Source organism: Electrophorus electricus, chromosome 21, assembly GCF_041902795.1.
Source record: "Electrophorus electricus isolate QZ-2024a chromosome 21, ASM4190279v1, whole genome shotgun sequence".
Taxonomy (NCBI): domain Eukaryota; kingdom Metazoa; phylum Chordata; class Actinopteri; order Gymnotiformes; family Gymnotidae; genus Electrophorus; species Electrophorus electricus.
In genome coordinates this window covers 2,030,001-2,050,000 of record NC_137517.1, presented here as the reverse complement: position 1 = coordinate 2,050,000, position 20,000 = coordinate 2,030,001, and the positions used below count along the sequence as shown (strand labels likewise).

The following is a 20,000-nucleotide window of genomic DNA, read 5'->3' as shown; positions in this document are numbered from 1 at the left end:
TGGGTTACTTGTACTTAGCAAATAACAAGGTGTGTCATGCTTGACCATGACCCAGCTAATGCCATCACACACTGCAACACACATCAGGAGTGAAAACACACAAAAAGTATTTGAGTCTCCCTGTTCACATTTTAACAATGTCTGAAATATCCGACCTATCCAAAAATGTTCAATAGAAGTTTGGCCAAAATGCAGACCGAAAAAAGCACTGTTTGGAGTAGGAACGTCCCAGGCCATAACCTATAAATCCAGACAGGTTATGAGTATCTACCCAGACATAACAGACATTTCCAGTGGGTCCGAAACCTCTGAATACGTTCCCACATTTGTCTTACAAGTTCACTGATAGGAAATTGAGTTTGATGTTTTTGTTGGTCATGACATGGAGCATTGTTTCCCTGCACAACTGCCAGCATGACTCAGCACCTCAGCCGGTTCATTCCAGTTCCCTTCAGACACATCTACATACTACTGTGGTGGGGGCAAGATGGCAACCGGTTTTAACACACAGACACACACAGACACACACAGACACACACAGACACACTCACTCTCTCCGCATGGCTAGTGAGATGTGGCGAGCCCACAGCTTGTAGAAGGGTGCTGGCTCTGGTGAGATTTGGGCCTGGCTGACCATAAAAAAAGAGAGAGAGAGAGAGAGAGAGAGAGAGAGAGAGATCTTACAGGGATTGTGGGGGATTTTCCAAGTGCCAGCTACGTGTTGCCTACACCACTGCCCATGACGGGGACTCCATGAGGGAGAGGGCTGGGGTTGTGAAGCGACTAGGCCCAGCCTCTCCTGCTCCACCCATCCACACTTCCACCCACCGGTTGTAGGCACACTGGAGGGTCTGAACCCATTGGGTTCTGCCAGAGTGGTTGTGAGAAGAGAGGGAGGATTACGCAGCCTCGGGAGCTGTGTGGGAAGAGAGGCGGCTGAAATTGGAGCCTTGAAGTTCCCACTTCTGGCACAGTCCAGAGGGTTTCCTGGAGCAGCCAAGTTCCTCCATCTAGACCTGCAGGCCTGAAGGACTACAGCTCTGCAGAGGTTCACACAGTTCCCAAGGCACTCAGCCATGGAGCAGGTCAATCTACTGGACTTCAGTTTAGCAAGCAGCCTTGACAACATGCTCTTGTCTAAGCTGAAGGCTTGAGATATTCAGTCTCCCCTGGCTGGGACCTGTAACTGGGCTCCACCTGTGTTCTCTGCGTAAGGGCCTCGTCTTAGTGTGGCACCCTGCTGCGATGCTCCTGAGTGTAGAGGTTCGCCCTGGAGGACTCAAAAATGAAACATTTTCACATAGAACAGTTCCAGTCACACAATCTGATTAAAAAATGTCCGACCTGTGCTGTTATATTCGATAATGACCACTGGTTGCTTAGAAACAACAATGACGGTTTAACTTTAAAGCTAATGCCAACTACATCTGTTGATGAAACAAAGTGCCAACCTTTTGAAATAATCCTTTAAAAAAAAAAAAAAACAACTTCTGAACTGTTGAGTGAAAGTAATGATGTTTAAGGTTGTGTGTTATCATGAACAATATCATCTATGATTCAACTGCCGTTAAAATAACAGCTGTGATTATAATATACACGAATCACTGAAAAACTGTAAGATTGCATGTTTTTAATTTTCTTTTTGATCGGTGTATCTGTATTCATAAAGATACAGTTTATCTTTTAATGTGGACTCAAACATGGTTGAATTCAAACATAAAGTCCTACTGTTAGCCTTTCACTGTTTATTTACACTTCTGTCCCTTAATCAGGTGCTAAGTTTTGCTAACTGAGAATGACTTTCTGTGTGCTGTTACAACCCCGTAAGTCTGAGTGGTTGTTTTAATTTACTTCTGTATGATCTTCCTTCGGCGCAGCTCACATCTGCACCCAGACGCCTCCCGCCGATGCTGGTCAGTGCTGACTTTGCCGCTAACCAGCTGACCAGGATCTACCCCCACACCTTTGGTCAGAAGACTGGTCTCAAGTATGTGAAAACCACCTGCTTTGCATACCAACAATAGTTAAATGTCTTATACTATTAATACACACTATTTAGTGTGTGTACTAAGGTAGAATGTGCCACACACACACACACACACACACTATCTAGATGTGCCTTATTTGTTGTTCGTGCTTCATTCAGGTCGGTGTACCTTCATAACAACAAGCTGACAGACGCGGGTTTGCCTGAAGGCATGTTCAATGGCTCAGACAACCTGGAGGTGCTCATAATGTCCAGCAACTTCCTGCGTTTCGTTCCCAAGGGGCTGCCCTCCGCACTTTACCGACTGCACTTAAAGGTAATCCGCTGGGCTCACACCCAGAGCTAGTCACTGGATCAGCTAGTCCACTGGATCAGTTAGGCTAGCACGTTGCCTAAGATAGCCTCACACCCAGAGCTAGTCACTGGATCAGCTAGTCCACTGGATCAGTTAGGCTAGCACGTTGCCTAAGATAGCCTCACACCCATAGCTTGTCAGGTGGATCAGCTAGTCCACTGGATTGCACCTGCAGGCGCCACATAAAATCACTATATGAGTATTGGGAAAAGGATGAGTACAAACCAGAAGAACTTACTTTGCTCACCACTTAAGGCTTCTACAAACATTAGTTTAGCTAAGATATCACTAATGAAACAGCTGGATGTAAATGGCACACACAGTAGTAATGAATACCCTGACAGTGAAATATTTTTCTATTATATTGTTATATTTTTGTATTGTTTTAGCACAATGGATATAAACAGAACTGATGAGTTTAAGGCACAGGCTGCTGTCAGCTTTGAGAGTTTATGCTCATTTGATTTTATGGTTAACTGCAGGAATTACCACACTTTTTGCACACAGTCCCTCTCTTTTAATTGGGTGTATGGCTGTTCACATACTTCTTTTTCTGTCGGTACATCGTTAATAAGCAAGAAAACACGTCTTTGCTAAATCACAGCAGAGGAGCAGGAAGATAATGGAGATGACTACTGTGTAAAGAGTTACAGTCATGAGGACGACCTTCTCATCGACTGTGGAACAGACCACCAATCCTCTCCAGTTTAGCGAGCACGTGTCAATGAGAAGAATGAACTAGCATGAGCTTATGGGTCAGTGTGTCACGTGACTGACTGCCAGTTCGGTGTTTTTCTGATGTCTGTGATCCAGAATAATAAACTGGAGAAGATTCCGGCAGGTGCGTTCGATAACCTGTCTCAGCTGAGGGAACTTTACCTACAGAACAACCTTCTCAGCAATGACGGCATGGAGAATAGCACCTTCAGGTTGGATGATTTTTAATCAGTTTAATCAGTTGAAATGATTCTGCTCTCTCTCTCCTTCTCCAGTGCGAGCTCCACACCTACCACATTCCACCAGCCAGTTATATCTCACTATCTGCTGGCTGTCTCTCTCAGTATTTTCTTCTCTTCTCATCCTTTACATAACCACTCCAAGACTCTCATTATCCTCTTCTCGTTTTCTTTTTCTCTCTCTCACTTTTTGTTAAGTTTCTAGTTTAGTTCATTTTCCCACGCCATGCCTGTATCAGTTACTGACACTTTCTCGCTTTTTCCTCTCTGGTGTCACTGCTTTTATCTGCTCCTCCAATCTCGGTCGTAGTTCGTGTGTAGTTTACATGGAAGTGGACCTTCTCTCTCTCTCTCTCTCTCTCTCTCTCTCTCTCTCAGTCGCCTGACCAGTCTGGAGTACCTGGACCTCTCCAACAACAACCTGACAGAGGTCCCCAGCGGGCTGCCCCGAGGTCTGGTCCTGCTCCACCTGGAGAAGAACTCTATCGGGCGCATCCCGGCCGACGCCCTGACGCCTGTCCGCAACCTGCAGTACCTGCTGCTACACAACAACCGTTTGCGAGCACGCAACATCCACCGGGACGCGTTCCGTGGCCTGAAGCGCCTCCACACCCTGCACATGTACAACAACCTGCTGGAGCGGGTCCCCCGGGGCCTGCCCCGCCGCGCCAAGACTCTCATGCTCCTACACAACCTGATCGGCGAGATCGGCCGCGATGACCTTGTCACGCTCTACACCGTGACGGAGCTGAACCTGAGCTACAACCGCCTGAGCACCGACAAGCTCCACCGCGAGGCCTTCCGCAAGCTCCGCCTACTGGAGAACCTGGACCTGTCAGGGAACAGGCTGCGGGCACTGCCGCTTGGCCTGCCCAAGAGCCTGCAAGTGCTCCGGGTAACGGACAGCCATGTGGCGGAGGTGCCGGACATGGCGCTGGTGGGCATGGCCAAGCTGAGGGAGCTGTACCTCTCCAACAACCAGCTCAAGGTCAATTCATTCCATCAGGGGGCGTGGCAGGAGCTGAGCTCACTCACGGTGAGAGAAAGCGCAAGCAAAAGAGAGAGACAGTTAGAGAGACAGTTAGAGAGACAGTTAGAGAGACAGTTAGAGAGATAGTTAGAGAGACAGTTAGAGAGACAGAGAGACAGAAGGAGAGACAGAGGGACACAAAGGGAGAGACAGAGGGACACAAAGGGAGAGACAGAGGGACACAAAGGGAGAGACAGAGGGACACAAAGGGAGAGACAGAGGGACACAAAGGGAGAGACAGAGGGACACAAAGGGAGAGACAGAGGGACACAAAGGGAGAGACAGAGGGACACAAAGGGAGAGACAGAGGGACACAAAGGGAGAGACAGTTAGAGAGACAGTTAGAGAGACAGTTGGAGAGACAGTTGGAGAGACAGTTGGAGAGACAGTTGGAGAGACAGTTGGAGAGACAGTTGGAGAGACAGAGGGAGAGACAGTTGGAGAGACAGAGGGAGAGACAGTTAGAGAGACAGGGAGAGACAGTTAGCGAGACAGAGAGAGAGACAGAGGGAAAATATATTTATAAATATAAAATATATATAAAATAGATTTACTGCATGCACAGATCTTTAAACCAAAGAAAAAAAGAAAATAATCTAAAAATATTATAATCTAAAATAATCATATTTACAGAGCAGATAAATATCTATAGATCACTTTATAAGTCCTGAGGGGAATTTACTCATTACAAGTTAAAAGTCAAATAAACAAGATACATTTTACATTATAAAATAACAACAGAGGTATAAACTAATAATTGTGGGTGTATCTGGCATAAATGATGATCTTAAGTGGGCAAAGATGAAGGTGAAATGTGAAAGGAAAATGTATACTTGTACCTTCTGTAGCAGAGAAACCAGTTAAGAGAAACCAGTTAAGACTTTCGGTAGATAGAGAAAGTGCAGAATTACACGATAAAGAACAAGTTGTGAGGCTAAAGGCGGAAGTGGTGAAGGCTGTTAACAGCAGTGTGAACCTGAAACGCTCCTGCCTCTGGTTTGGCCTGCTGCCTTGAATTAGATGGTTCTTGACAGTTTATGAGAATGCAATCACAGAAGTAGAGAGGCTTATGAATATGGCCATAAAGAAATGGCTGAAAGTGACTAGACATCCTTCCAACACCACAAAACCGTGAACAGATGGAGATGGTAGGTGGAAATCGTAGTTCTAAGTTACGTGTTGGGGTTGGGACACTGAAGCACACTATATTGGTGTGGAAGGTTAGTTTATCGCAAGGACGATCAGGCGTTTAGTTCGCTGGCATGTTTATTCGATAACAGCAGTTGAGTCAGGGCTAGTCTAGGTGGTGGACCAGGAGAACACAGGCAAGCTGGGAAATGTGTTCCAAAGGCGGAATAGCTGAGGTGTTCCGAGTCACTCAGTGCGGCCTCAATCACGTGGGAGGCCAGTGTGGGTTTACATCTAAAGATGTTTTGGATCTGTTTGGTTGTAAAGTGAGCTTGGTGGGGTTGGATGTGGGACCAGCCCTCACTGCTGAGCCTTGGTCGAGTTGGAGGTGTCCCGCATTAACCGATTAATTCAGTGAAACACTGACAAAAACAGGCGCCCAGCTGGTGACCTCCATACAGAGTTTGCAGGGTTGTGGTTTCCAGTATGAAGTGAATGGGCTGGGTATTGTTTGAGACTCTTAATGGTTTGGCACAGGATACACACATCCTGTGTGTAATTACAGCTGGAATTACACTGCAAGCGAAGACGCAAATAATACGAAAATGTTCACAAAAGAATGAAAGACACAGAGCAGAATGTGTTGTGTGATAGACATAAACATGGCCAGAGTGGTCGTAAGCATCTGCTCTGTAAACTCGGTGTGTCTGCGACCGAGGTGAGCATGGATATGCCACATATTTCAACCATGTCCTCCCACAGCAGGAGAGACTGGATGGTATTGATTACAAGTGAGAAACCACAGAAAGTGATTCTCACTGTGGTGCGATTCTTACCCAAATGGGAATGAGTGTGGTGTTACAAGCAGATTCCTGTAGCACAAACTACAGGATGTCCAGAAAGGAGCTGATCTGGGGTCTGAGATGGGCCGGTATTAGCCTCTCCAGGGCCTTTGTGACATGTGACGGGTTTGGAAGCAGAGGTGGTGCCTTCTATAGCGTGTGTACCCACTCACTCCTGAAGAAGACTCAGACTGAAGATCACACAGAGCAGGTTGGTGCGGATGTTCAGTACCTGATTCTTTAAGGCCCTGCAGGTTTGTCAGGCGTCTGCATCTCCATAACGTGGCTGGTTACACAAGTAAGGGTGTGTGGGGCTGAGCATGGCTGAGGGGTGAGGAGGCGGGAATGAGACTGGTGGAGGTGGAGATGGTGGAGGCAGTAGAAATGGTGGTGGTGGTGGAGGTGGAGATGGTGGAGGCAGTAGAAATGGTGGTGGTGGTGGAGGTGGTGATGGTGGAGGCAGTAGAAATGGTGGTGGTGGTGGAGATGGAGGTGGTGGTGGTGGTGGTGGAGGTGGTGATGATGGAGATGGTGGTGGTGGAGATGTTGGTGATGGTGGAGGTGGAGATGGTGGAGGCAGTAGAGATGGTGGTGGAGGTGGAGATGGAGGTGGTGGTGGTGGTGGTGGAGGTGGTGATGATGGAGATGGTGGTGGTGGAGATGTTGGTGATGGTGGAGGTGGAGATGGTGGAGGCAGTAGAGATGGTGGTGGAGGCAGTAGAGATGGTGGTGGAGGTGGAGATGGAGGTGGTGGTGGTGGTGGTGGTGGAGGTGGTGATGGTGGTGGTGGAGATGTTGGTGATGGTGGTGGTGGAGGTGGAGATGGTGGAGGCAGTAGAGATGGAGGTGGTGGTGGTGGAGGTGGTGATGGTGGAGATGGAGATGGTGGTGGTGGAGATGTTGGTGATGGTGGTGGTGGAGGTGGAGATGGTGGAGGCAGTAGAGATGGTGGTGGAGGTGGAGATGGAGGTGGTGGTGGTGGTGGAGATGGAGATGGCTATGCTGTTGTCAGAGTGAGAGGAGGACACTGTGAGGAACCTTTTAGAAAACACGGTCAGCTCACTGGCTCTGTCCACACTGCTTTAATACTTCCCATCTGAAACTGTAATATGCAGAAGTGTATAAGAAGTGTGTGTGTGCGTGTGCGTGTGTGCGTGCATGCGTGCGTGCGTTCTCGTGCGCGTGTGTGTTTGCGCGTGTGTGTCAGACACTAGATCTGTCTGGGAATCTGCTGTCCCATGTTCCTGTGGACCTTCCGGAGACGTTGGAGTTTCTCCACCTGCAGAAGAACAAGATCAGCAGCATTCCAGCTACAGCCTTCATCAGCACACCAAACATTAAAGGAATCTTCCTCAGGTCTGACCACACACACACACACACACACACACACACACACACTCTCACTCACTCCTCTCAGATGACATGTGCCAAACTCTCTGGAAAATGAATAAAAAAATTTTATGTTTTAAACTGTACTCTGCATAATTGGGGCAACATTATTTTTTTTCTAATAATTATCAGCACTCACTTGTAATTACAACCACTTTACAATTTAACTGTTGAGGAAAAAACAACCTTAATTTTACAAAAAAAAAAAAAAAAAGTCCTCATAAGTCTCACTCCCTCGGTCTCTCTCTGTGTCTCTATTTTGTCACTGTCTCTCTTCCTCTGTGTTTTTGTTGTTCTCATTTGACACAGGCCAGGTCAGAGTTCAAAATACCGTTGAACTAGAATACTGTGCCCCCCACACCTCTCTCTCTCTCTCTCTCTCTCTCTCTCTCTCTCTCTCTCTCTCTCTCTCTCTCTCTCTCTCTCTCTCTCTCTCCTCTCTCTCCCTCTCTCTCCCTCTCTCTCTCTCCCCTCTCCCTCTCTCTCTCTCCCTCTCCCTCTCTCTCTCCCTCCCTCTCTCCCCTCTCTCTCTCGCTTTCGCTCTCTCCCTCTCCCTCTCTAGCTCCCTCAGCAACTAGACTTCTCTTTTCCACATCATTAAATTCAAGTGTGTGCAGTCAGAGGAGGGTGTGTGTGTGTGTGTGTGTGTGTGTGTGTGTGTGTGTGTGTGTGTGTGTGTGTGTGTGTGTGTGTGTGTGTGTGTGTGTGTGTGTGTGTGTGTGTGTGTGTGTGTGTGTGTGTGTGTGTGTGTGTGTGTGTGTGAGAGAGAGGGAGAGGAAGATGGATGGAGAGAGAGAGAGAGTGATGGAGATGGAGAAAGAGGGGGATATTGTTTTGATGAATGGTACCTCCTTCACCGTTATGATTTTGTGGGCATTAAAACATCATTTAGTTAAGAGCTTGTCATTATATAACACTATTGTGTTAATATGTCATTTCTCTCCTGATCTTTTGCTCTCTCATTCTCACACACACTTGCACACAATCACACACATCCCAATACACACTATAATGAAGTTGTGTTACGTAACCTCAGAAATCTCATTTGTGTTTTGAAGCCTTGTTGTAGCAATTGCCGATGGCACTGTGTGTGTGCGTGCGTGTGTGCGTGCGTGTGTGCGTGCGTGTGTGCGTGCGTGTGTGCATGTGTGCGTGCGTGTGCGTGCGTGTGCGTGTGTGTGCGTGCGTGCGTGTGTGTGTGTGTGCGTGCGTGTGTGTGTGCGTGTGGTTAGTCTGTACACTGCTGCTCCAGATCACATCCACACACCCTCTAATTCAGTCGACCTTCTTCATGCTAGGCATGTTAGGGTGTTTTTGAACAGTGTCTCTGTGTAGTGAGTGTGTGTGGTGAGACAAGTGTATGTGGTCTTCCGAGGGTCCCGTGCTCCGCACCTTCCATGTAGCATCTGGGAATATTTACCGTCCTCTCCAGCAGCTCTGTGCAAATGTGGAAACGCGACCAGAGTCTGTGACAGCTTCTGTTCTTTGCAAAGGCCCCACTCTGCTTGTGATGTCACCACTCATATCTCGTGTATTGTCAAGCAGCGCACCTGAACGTTTGTTAGCGTAATAGTGCCGAACGTGTGCAGAGACTCTGGTGTCAGTGTGTGCTGAGTCTCGGAGGATGGTCAGAGACTCTGGTGTCAGTGTGTGCTGAGTCTCAGAGGCTGGTCAGAGACTCTGGTGTCAGTGTGTGCTGAGTCTCGGAGGCTGGTCAGAGACTCTGGTGTCAGTGTGTGCTGAGTCTCGGAGGCTGGTCAGAGACTCTGGTGTCAGTGTGTGCTGAGACTCGGAGGCTGGTCAGAGACTCTGGTGTCAGTGTGTGCTGAGACTCGGAGGCTGGTCAGAGACTCTGGTGTCAGTGTGTGCTGAGACTCGGAGGCTGGTCAGAGACTCTGGTGTCAGTGTGTGCTGAGACTCGGAGGCTGGTCAGAGACTCTGGTGTCAGTGTGTGCTGAGACTCACTTGTGTTTCAGGCCAGAGTGTGAGTGGTGTATTTAGGTTCAAGCAGGTGGACCCGATTGGAGGCTGTGGTGTGGGCCGGGCGGGTCCGGTGGACTTGCGGCAGGGGCAGCACGGGACCGAGCTCACTGCGACTGTTCCAGAGCGTGTTTGTTCCGGGCCGGACATGTTCCCACCTCTTGCTCTAAATCCTCCCACAACAGCTGCACAGCTGCCTGGTGGTCTGAACCAGGAGCACAGGGAAGGTGTGTGTGTGTGTGTGTGTGTGTGAGAGTGTGTGTGTGTGAGAGTGTGTGTGACAGAGAGAAATGGAAATTGAAAAACGGTTAAATGTGTTTGTGTCTCTGAGAGAGATGGAGAATGAGAGAGGGAACAAAAAGGAGAAAGATCAAGAGAGAGACTGTTGGGTCTGAATGAGAATTCTCTTTCTATCATTATTTTTACTTTATCGCTAACATCAAAACATCAAAATGTAATATAAAGTCTAACAAAATTTTATTCAGCAAACTGAGACAGCATTTGGTAAGTGAGTTTATCTCTGTATCCTGGTTAAACACTGTTTAAAGATTGTCGTATATTGTAGTACAATATATTTAAATCAAACGGAGCACAGATGCTGGACGGGGCAGTCCTGTAGGCTCCGCCCAGCTCAGAGATGCGGACAGCTGCTTAGCCTTCTGGGTAAGGCTCAGTCAGTACTGACGTGAGCTGTGGGACACTCACCTGTTCCGGACATTCAGGTTGGATCAAGAATGTTGGGACTCACTTTCAGGTATTTTCATCTCAATCTTACAAAATGTCTCCTTCTCTCACTCCCATTTTCGCTCTGCTTTTTCTCTGACCCCTCATCCTCGATCTCTATGACCCCTTGTCCTCGACCTCTATGACCCCTTGTCTTCGTCCTCTCTCACGCTGTCTCAGGTTTAACCCTCTCTCTACCCTCTCAGTGGTGGAGGACTCCTTCTCTCACCTGTCTAAGCTTCAGGTGCTGGACATCGGCCAAGGCGGCATTGCGCCCATTCACAGCCAGGGGGCGGAGTTAGAGGAGGATTATGTGGAAAGGGAGGAGGAAGAGGAGTAGGGCTGAGGAGGAAGGTCGGCGAGACGGGTTCTCCTGGCTCGGATTGTGCTTCTGTTAACGGAGAGAACGGGGAACTCGGATAGCGGAACAGTCAACTGCCTGGACGCCATAACTCATGTGTAAACATTTCGTGGAGAGATCACATTTAAAAGGAAGGTGGTAGAATGAGTCCAAGGGGCTACGCTTGATCAATATGTAGACTGTTCTGGTAAAGGCCCGCCTCCTTCTTTAACCTACGAGCCGCGCTGTCAGAACGCACGCTAGTGGCGGCTTCCTGCCGCCTTAACTTCCGCGTAGTTAACTTCTCTCTCTCTGTGCCGTCTCCTACCCCAGGCTGAGTTTCACACACGCTCTTATTTCAGCATGTTGGCCATTTTGCTTGTGATCCATCGTCCTGGCACAGGGTGTCAGGATCCTGTCTGATTTTACTCTTGTTGTTGCCGTCGTTTTTGTGCTTGAGCAGTTACACCATGCAGACAGCTGACAGATGCCATGCCACTACCTGCGCTATGGAGCTGGGCCAGCCCCCAGCATGCCAGACAAAAACTCATAATCACAGTAAACATAGTAAACGAGGTAATACGGTGATACAGCAATACATGTGTCAGGAGCGCGACTTGTAAGGGTGGAGCATTTGGCTGAGTCTGAGTCCAGTCCAGCCATGTTCCTTTGGCACTTCGTCAACTGCAGGAGTGGAGACAGCTGGAAGTCCTGCTCTGAGTGGGGGTGAAGTCCTGCTCTGAGTGGGGGTGAAGTCCTGCTCTGACTCTGAGCAGTCTGATGAAGTTAAAGGACTGTAAGGAACAGCACGTCTCCATAATCCGTCTGTCTTCACGGATGAATTTGCCACAGGCTGAGCCAGACTCCAGACGTGGAGGCATAGATGGAGAGGAGTGGATAAGGAGGAAAGGTGAAGAACAGATTCCCGAGGAAGAGTTATTCCTTTCAGAATGGCCTCACTTGGCTCCAGCATGCGGAAGAACCTCTGGCTTCAGTAGCGTGGTTGTCGAACTCCGTGGTCTTTGTCCCCGACCTACAGACATCACCGTTTTCTCTAAACGATGGTCGAGATGACATGTGCTGCCATCCTATGGCTCACCCATCTTTGCCTCTGTTTACTGCAATCTGGCATCGAGGTTAATGGAACAACACCTGCGACTGAAAGAACGCAGGTAATGCGTGACCTTTCATCGGTCTCCTCACTGGGGAGTTATTCCAGCCCCTGGGTCCTATCCAGTGTGAAGGATCGTCTGTCGCCTGCTCGCTGGTCTGTCTGAGGAGCTGACTTTTTGCTAAGCTACCTGGCATCATGTCTAGTGTATGCTACGCTAAATGCTTCGCCTGTCATGACACACAATTACCTCATATTACCTGTTACATCACCACATTTATGGCAAGCATTTCTTACATAGCAAATAAATTATTTTTGAATGAAAAACATCAATGTTTTTCCTTTTCCTTTTTAAAGATGTTTTGTATTTGTACACCTAGTAACTTTCATGGAGTGTCAATGTAAAGTGACGTGTACTGGAAGTATTTAAAAGGTATTTAAAAGTAATAACGTTAATATTTTAAATGTACCCAGTAGAAATGGCCCCCAATCACAGATAGAAAAAAATGTACCCAGTAGAAATGGCCCCCCCCATCACAGATGGAAGAAAAGTCTCCAGTAGGAATGACCCCCCCCCCTCCTCCCAACAAATGGAAGAAAAGTACCCAGTAGGAATGACCCCCCCCCCAACACATGAAAGAAAAGTACCCAGTAGGAATGACCTCCCCCCCCAACACATGGAAGAAATGTACCCAGTAGGAATGACCCCCCCCCCAACACATGAAAGAAAAGTACCCAGTAGGAATGACCTCCCCCCCAACACATGGAAGAAATGTACCCAGTAGGAATGATCCCCCCCCCCCCCCCGCAACACAGATGGAAGAAAAGTACCCAGTAGAAAGCATGTTTTACTTAAAGATGAATGCAAGGGGCATCACACATTAATGGATGCTCCGTTGTATTCATACTAAAACCTTTTATTTTAATTCAGTTTACTTTGTTTCTGTTTTCATTTTGCTTAGAGGGAATGATGGTTAAAAGGCTCAAAGACACAAGGCCAATCTTTAGTTGACCACAGAGACTAGTCTCGTCCGCCAATGCGCAGCGCTGTCTTTCCGAACCTGCAGGAATATATAGTGACATGTGATTATGATCAGGTGTCCCTGGTCAAAAGACAGGTGATTGTGAATGGCATATGTTAGTGGGGCGGTCCTTGTCGGAAGTGGGCGTGTCCCTCCCGGTAGGGGACTGGCCTACCGTGACAGAGGAGGTGCTCTCGGTGCCGTATGCTGCTGTTGGACCCTACTGCTCTATGCCAACAGCTGCTCTGTTTTTCCAGTAACGTGAGCAGTCATCTACTAATGATAAGTGGTGGCTCTGTGGAGGACATCTGTGGAGAATTATTGTCCTCTTAGCCACTTCAGGGGCTGTGTCTTCTTTTCACTACTGGGAGCCTTGAAAAAAGGCCTGGGAGAGAAACTCTGCCTGTTACCCAGCTGAGCATAGCCAGAGTCCAGAGTAAGAAACTCTGCCTGTTACCCAGCTGAGCATAGCCATCGTCCAGAGTAAGAAACTCTGGACGATGGCTATGCTCAGCTGGGTAACAGGCAGAGTAAGAAACTCTGCCTGTTACCCAGCTGAGCATAGCCATCGTCCCGAGTAAGAAACTCTGCCTGTTACCCAGCTGAGCATAGCCATCGTCCCGAGTAAGAAACTCTGCCTGTTACCCAGCTGAGCATAGCCATCGTCCCGAGTAAGAAACTCTGCCTGTTACCCAGCTGAGCATAGCCATCGTCCCGAGTAAGAAACTCTGCCTGTTACCCAGCTGAGCATAGCCATCGTCCCGAGTAAGAAACTCTGCCTGTTACCCAGCTGAGCATAGCCATCGTCCCGAGTAAGAAACTCTGCCTGTTACCCAGCTGAGCATAGCCATCGTCCCGAGTAAGAAACTCTGCCTGTTACCCAGCTGAGCATAGCCATCGTCCCGAGTAAGAAACTCTGCCTGTTACCCAGCTGAGCATAGCCATCGTCCCGAGTAAGAAACTCTGCCTGTTACCCAGCTGAGCATAGCCATCGTCCCGAGTAAGAAACTCTGCCTGTTACCCAGCTGAGCATAGCCATCGTCCCGAGTAAGAAACTCTGCCTGTTACCCAGCTGAGCATAGCCATCGTCCCGAGTAAGAAACTCTGCCTGTTACCCAGCTGAGCATAGCCATCGTCCCGAGTAAGAAACTCTGCCTGTTACCCAGCTGAGCATAGCCATCGTCCCGAGTAAGAAACTCTGCCTGTTACCCAGCTGAGCATAGCCATCGTCCCGAGTAAGAAACTCTGCCTGTTACCCAGCTGAGCATAGCCATCGTCCCGAGTAAGAAACTCTGCCTGTTACCCAGCTGAGCATAGCCATCGTCCCGAGTAAGAAACTCTGCCTGTTACCCAGCTGAGCATAGCCATCGTCCCGAGTAAGAAACTCTGCCTGTTACCCAGCTGAGCATAGCCATCGTCCCGAGTAAGAAACTCTGCCTGTTACCCAGCTGAGCATAGCCATCGTCCCGAGTAAGAAACTCTGCCTGTTACCCAGCTGAGCATAGCCATCGTCCCGAGTAAGAAACTCTGCCTGTTACCCAGCTGAGCATAGCCATCGTCCCGAGTAAGAAACTCTGCCTGTTACCCAGCTGAGCATAGCCATCGTCCCGAGTAAGAAACTCTGCCTGTTACCCAGCTGAGCATAGCCATCGTCCCGAGTAAGAAACTCTGCCTGTTACCCAGCTGAGCATAGCCATCGTCCCGAGTAAGAAACTCTGCCTGTTACCCAGCTGAGCATAGCCATCGTCCCGAGTAAGAAACTCTGCCTGTTACCCAGCTGAGCATAGCCATCGTCCAGAGTAAGAAGAGAAACTCTGCCTGTCCCCCACCCAGTGAATTCTGTATATGAGTATGTAGGTGGCGTTAGAGAGCAGCAGGGCTCAGTGTGATTGGCTGCCGAGTGTTCAGTGGGTTCAGCTGTGGTACCCACAGACTGCCTCACACATGTGAGACCACAACATTTCACAGAAACTACAAGCTACGAGCATATATGGCAACAGCGATTACATGGTAATAACATGCTTATTAATCATATAATACCACAAGGTTTGTTGTCTTTTACAGAGACGTATTTTATAAATATGATTCCAAAGGGTTGAAACTTGTGAGTATTTGAGCGTCTCAGGGGAAACTTTGCACATTGGTGACATATTCAGGAAGCAGAGGTGTGAAAAGTTATAAACCCTGCAGAACAGAAGATGGTCTGAGGAAAAGCACAGAGTCCATCTTGGTCTCACTGACAGGGCAGTGCCTCACACACAGGGTCCTTTCTGGTCCCGCTGGCAGGGCAGAACCTCACACACAGGGTCCATCCTGGTCTCGCTGGGCTCCTGCAGTTTTCAGACCTCATTAACGACCTAGCAGGGCTCTGTCACACTGTGATCTCTAAAACCATTCATCCAAATGCACCCTTTCAATAACATTCTTTTGCAAGACTGGCTATTATGTTTCAGCATTTTAAAATAGGATCAAAATTACAATGACCTCTAAAATGGGGGAAAAAAAAATATACATAAATTATGCCAAAAATGAAAAATTAAATAAAATAGCAAAAAGCAACACAAATGCATAGACAAATATATATTGTATATACAATTTAATTGTCACAAGTTCTGTTAGTCTCTCAGAGGCTTGAATGGGTAAGAGTCCATCAATAGTTGATTAATCTTGAGCTGTAATGAGATTCTTCAGAGCTAGAATGAGCAGGGTCCATCCTGAAGGAACAGGGACCATCCTGAAGGTGCAGGGTCTACCCTGAAGGAGCAGGGACCATCCTGAAGGACCAGGACCCATCCTGAAGGAGCAGTGTCCATCCTGACGGAGCAGGGTCCATCGTGAAGGAACAGGACCCATCCTGATGGAGCAGGGTCCATCTTGAAGGAACAGGACCCATCCTGAAGGAGCAGGGTCCATCCTGATGGAGCAGGGACCATCCTGAAGGAGCAGGGACCATTTTAAATTTCAGAGCCCATTTGTGGCTGCTGGCCTAGACACACAGCATTGGCAATTGCAAGAGCCAGGAAGGAAATCCCCCCCCACCCACACATCTAACTTGAAGTGCTGAGCCAAAAATGTGCTAACTCGAGCCTGCACATTAAGAAGCACTTAGCACGCTTGAGTTCACATGCTAACATGAAGCTAGAAAAAGTGTTACTGCCACAGTTGTTGCCGTGGCAATACAAGCCAGTAGAAACCTTAGGCTTTCCAAAAATCCTTCAATGACAACATATTTAACAAAGTGTCAACAAAGTAAAGCTAAATTCCAAGGGGAGACAAATATGTTGTGTCCAGCAGTCCTCTCTGATATGACAGACTACTTCTTTCCTTGGGAAGCTAAACTTCCCTGGCCAAGAAGGCCACTACACGTTAGTCTCCAGGCCGTTCATGTTGATGGTACAGTGGTCCTTGTCGTGTCGTTTCAGGTGCCGTGGGGGCAGGGGGAGCTTTTTCCGCCTGGGTGGTGGGGGTCGGATTCCCTCCTCCAACTGCACGAGGCGAGCCAAAGCTGGCAGAATGGCCTCAGGTCTGCCACCTGGTGACAGAGACTGGAAACTGCCATTGTTGTTGATCAGCTGCTGGGTAGTAATGGGCTTCATCTCACAGACGAGAGGAACCTGGAGAGAAACAAAGAGCAGGAGACAGGGAGATGTAAAGAGTGACGTGAGAGTGGAGTGACTGCGCAGTCCCCGTTCTTCACTCTGCGCTGGTTCAGATGTCCTGCCACTCGTTCTGCTCTCAGTCGTAACAGTGGAAAACCTCAGTGTGGCCTCCTGAGGCAGCAGACCGTGGCAGCATGCCCACAGAGCTTGGCAGCAGAATGGTCAAGGCATTGTCCTGCACACGTGGTGCTAATTACAAAACTAGGATGCTGTTTTTAGCCCCACATTTAGAAGAGCTATCTGTAAAACCTTCTCAAAGGCAGATGGCTGTAAGCATATCTGCAGAAACTGTGGTTTTAAATGGCAGTGTTCGTAGTTAGCAGGTGCTCTTGTTCAGAGTGACGTCTGGGTCAGCTGCAGGGGTGTAGCAGCGTGTGCAAGGGGGCGCGATGTGCGAAAGCAGCACCATTCCAGCCCTGAGATGACGAGGCACTCGATAAACAACTACGTGGCCTCCTTGGAGAGAAATGACCGAACGGTCCTTATGTAGACAAGAAGCCTGCGTGTCTGGGTCATGCTGGTAACATGAGTCACAGCACTCCAGATGCCACCTCCCTCCCTCCCTCGCTCCCTCCCTCCCTCGCTCCCTCCCTCCCTCCCTCGCTCCCTCCCTCGCTCCCTCCCTCCCTCGCTCCCTCCCTCCCTCCCTCCCTCGCTCCCTCCCTCCCTCAGTTCTTCTTGCTGTCCAGACATCTGGATGGATTTAATCAGCTTGCTCTTGATGCTCAGCCAGGCGAACACACTTTCATTCAATCTGAAAACAGGCTTGACACTAGTTGACATGCCATGATATAGGTGCACCATTGTTTTGCTGCTGGTCTCTGTGATGAAGACTAGTGTGCTGGAAAACAACAACCAAAGCAGCAATGTTATCCTGATTTGCATAAGCACATTTATTCCTTGGCAGAATAAACACAATGAACACTTTGATAGTCTCTTTTATACTGAGGCAACTTCAAAATGGATACGTGTTTGTGACCAGACAAATTATTTGCAGACATTTATTCAATGAACAGTAAAAGTGAGTCATCAAATAAATACTTGTTTACTTATCACAGTACTCAGGTGTGGAGTGTGAGAAGCCCTCTTCAGGAAATCCCTCTGGTACAGACTGGCACTGACGAACCCCTGTCCTTCTCGAATAAAGCCCTCTGGTGCAGACTGGCACTGACGAACCCTTGTCCTTCTCGAGTAAAGCCCTCTGGTGCAGACTGGCACTGACGAACCCCTGTCCTCCTCGAGTAAAGCCCTCTGGTGCAGACTGGCACTGACGAACCCCTGTCCTTCTCGAGTAAAGCCCTCTGATGCAGACTGGCACTGATGTACCCCTGTCCTTATCGAGTAAAGCCCTCTGGTGCAGACTGGCACTGACGTACCCCTGTCCTTATCGAGTAAAGCCCTCTGGTGCAGACTGGCACTGACGAACCCCTGTCCTTATCGAGTAAAGCCCTCTGGTGCAGACTGGCACTGACGAACCCCTGTCCTTATCGAGTAAAGCCCTCTGGTGCAGACTGGCACTGATGTACCCCTGTCCTTATCGAGTAAAGCCCTCTGGTGCAGACTGGCACTGAGGTACCCCTGTCCTCCTCGAGTAAAGCCCTCTGGTGCAGATTAGCACTGACATACCCCTGTCCTTCCATGACGTGTGGCCTTGTGTGGGAAACAGGACGTGTGATGCCTCACCCCGTCTCCTTCTTCCATGAAGTCCTTCCTGCAGACGTGTGCCATGATTCCTGTAGCCAGAGCGTCTCCCATAACATTGACCATAGTGCGGACCCTGTCCCTAAATGCAGGTCAAAGGGCACAGGTTATGGATACTTGCATGCTTCACTATGATGCGTCAAACACAATTCCAGATTTCTACAATGGGAAACAAATTGCTCTGTTTCATTGAAATGACAAATCGAACTGGGTTTGGGTCAAACTACAGTCCAGGGAGCACTTGTAGTATTTCTCAAGCATTACCTTTCAATTAAATTATTTTCCAGGTCTACTGTCTGTAGGTGCTTCTGACATGACACCTAACACGTGACTGCTTTTCCTTGGGTGTTTCCTTGGGGGGAAGTTGGTTAAGCTCAATGGTGAAGGTACTTAACTAGTAATCAGATGGTTGCCAGTTCAAGTCCCACCACTGCTGAGTTGCTACTCTTGGGCCCCTGAGGAAGACCTTTAACCCTCAATAAGTTGCGTTCACTCATAATTGTAAGTTGCTTTGTATAAAATTGTCAGCTAAATGCCATAGATGTTTTGGTGAATATTTGGGCCAATAAACCTGAAGCAATGACTTTAAAACTTTAAGCTGCCATTACAGATGTAGCATCCTGATTTGTTGCAAGTCCAAAAGTAAATAAATGTATTATATAAGACCCCAATAGGTATGAATCATTAACTGTGTAGTATAAAGCCTGTATATGAGAACTGGGAGAGTCCTGGACTATGAGTGCTCCACAATAAACCATCTCTCAGAGTCCCAACGTCCTGCTCCTTTGGACATTTCCAACAATTTCCATCACAAACAGGACAGTTGATCTCTCTCTCTCTCGCTCTAACGGCGACAAAGAATATACAATATCATGGGAGATTGAGACCCCCAGAAAAAGAACTATGCTACCAAAGGTCTGTGTGTGTGTTTGTGTTTGTGTGTGTGTTTGTGTTTGTGTTTGTGGTTCTGTATGCTCAAGGATGCAGGTGTTTCCTGATCTTGGCTGTTAGAATTGTAAGCAAGCTGGCCCAAGAATGTGGGTTAAGTTCAACATTTGGGAACGTGTCCATGACTTTTTTATATTCTGAGAGAGGTGGGTATGAGGGAGATTTTTTGGCAGATGCTGGATAAAGTGTGTAAGACATGTAATACTCCTGAGGACTAAGGTGTAACGGTGCTGGAGTGGTGAAAAATGACCTTGAGGAGTGTGTCTCGCTGTTTTGACAATGGCACTGTCTGCTAATGACAGATCATCTTGAGCACATTAACCAGTGAAAGCAAGAATGTTCTAATCTTAAGTGTGCAACTACTAGTATTAAGTTGTGTTCAGTCATAAGTGTAAGTGGCTTTGGATAAAAAGCATCAGCTGACTGCCGTAAATGTAAACACACTGCTGTTGTTTATGCCTCACCGGTGTAACGGCGCGATGGCTGCACTGTCTGCTGTACATCTCTGCTGTGTGTTCAGTGTACAACACACGCCGCTACTGCCAGACAATGCGGCATGAGGAGCACGGATGTAGAAGGTAGGTGTCTGATGGAAAAGCCTCAGTCTGGGTTGGCAGGACAACCTCTGATGCAGGTGACTGAGCAGGAACTGAGAGAGCCTACGTACAGCCCATCAGACGTCGTCAAGACCAAGACCTCCCTCCGGCCACCCCCCAGGTGTGCTAGTGCGGTTGCCATGACTACCACCGTTTCACAACCCTCACTTAAACTCTCCAGTTCCCACACGCCAGTATGAAGGTTTGCCAGTTTTCCTGTGCCTGTGTCCCAT

The 20,000-nt window shown here is 48.3% G+C and overlaps 2 protein-coding genes across 11 annotated transcripts in view; one reads left to right on the top strand and one right to left on the bottom strand.

Annotated features, from left to right (window-relative positions):
• podn (podocan) overlaps positions 1 to 12,170 on the top strand; it is a 27,712-nt gene extending 15,542 nt beyond the window's left edge. Inside the window, exons 6-12 of one of the 2 annotated variants that reach the window (XM_035521533.2) lie at positions 1 to 29; positions 1,878 to 1,987; positions 2,147 to 2,303; positions 3,156 to 3,271; positions 3,677 to 4,334; positions 7,506 to 7,654; positions 10,571 to 12,170. The exon at positions 1 to 29 is cut by the window's left edge and continues 36 nt beyond it. In XM_035521533.2, coding sequence (XP_035377426.1) covers positions 1 to 29; positions 1,878 to 1,987; positions 2,147 to 2,303; positions 3,156 to 3,271; positions 3,677 to 4,334; positions 7,506 to 7,654; positions 10,571 to 10,730 — 1,379 coding nt within the window. In that variant the 3' untranslated portion in view covers positions 10,731 to 12,170. The remainder of the gene's footprint in view (positions 30 to 1,877; positions 1,988 to 2,146; positions 2,304 to 3,155; positions 3,272 to 3,676; positions 4,335 to 7,505; positions 7,655 to 10,570) is intronic. The other variant, XM_081704139.1, reaches the window with a different exon arrangement.
• A 1,232-nt stretch (positions 12,171 to 13,402) lies between these two features.
• The window catches only part of slc1a7b (solute carrier family 1 member 7b), a 46,720-nt gene continuing 40,122 nt past the window's right edge, over positions 13,403 to 20,000 (bottom strand). For 5 of the 9 annotated variants that reach the window (XM_081704308.1, XM_081704311.1, XM_081704309.1 and 2 more), the window contains 2 exons: positions 18,149 to 18,305; positions 13,403 to 16,477 (listed from right to left, as the gene is read on the bottom strand). In XM_081704308.1, the coding sequence (XP_081560434.1) occupies positions 16,223 to 16,477; positions 18,149 to 18,305 (412 nt within the window). In that variant the 3' untranslated portion in view covers positions 13,403 to 16,222. Of the gene's footprint in view, positions 16,478 to 18,148 lie in introns of those variants that run through there. The other 4 variants (XR_014119056.1, XR_014119057.1, XM_035521671.2 and 1 more) reach the window with 3 other exon arrangements.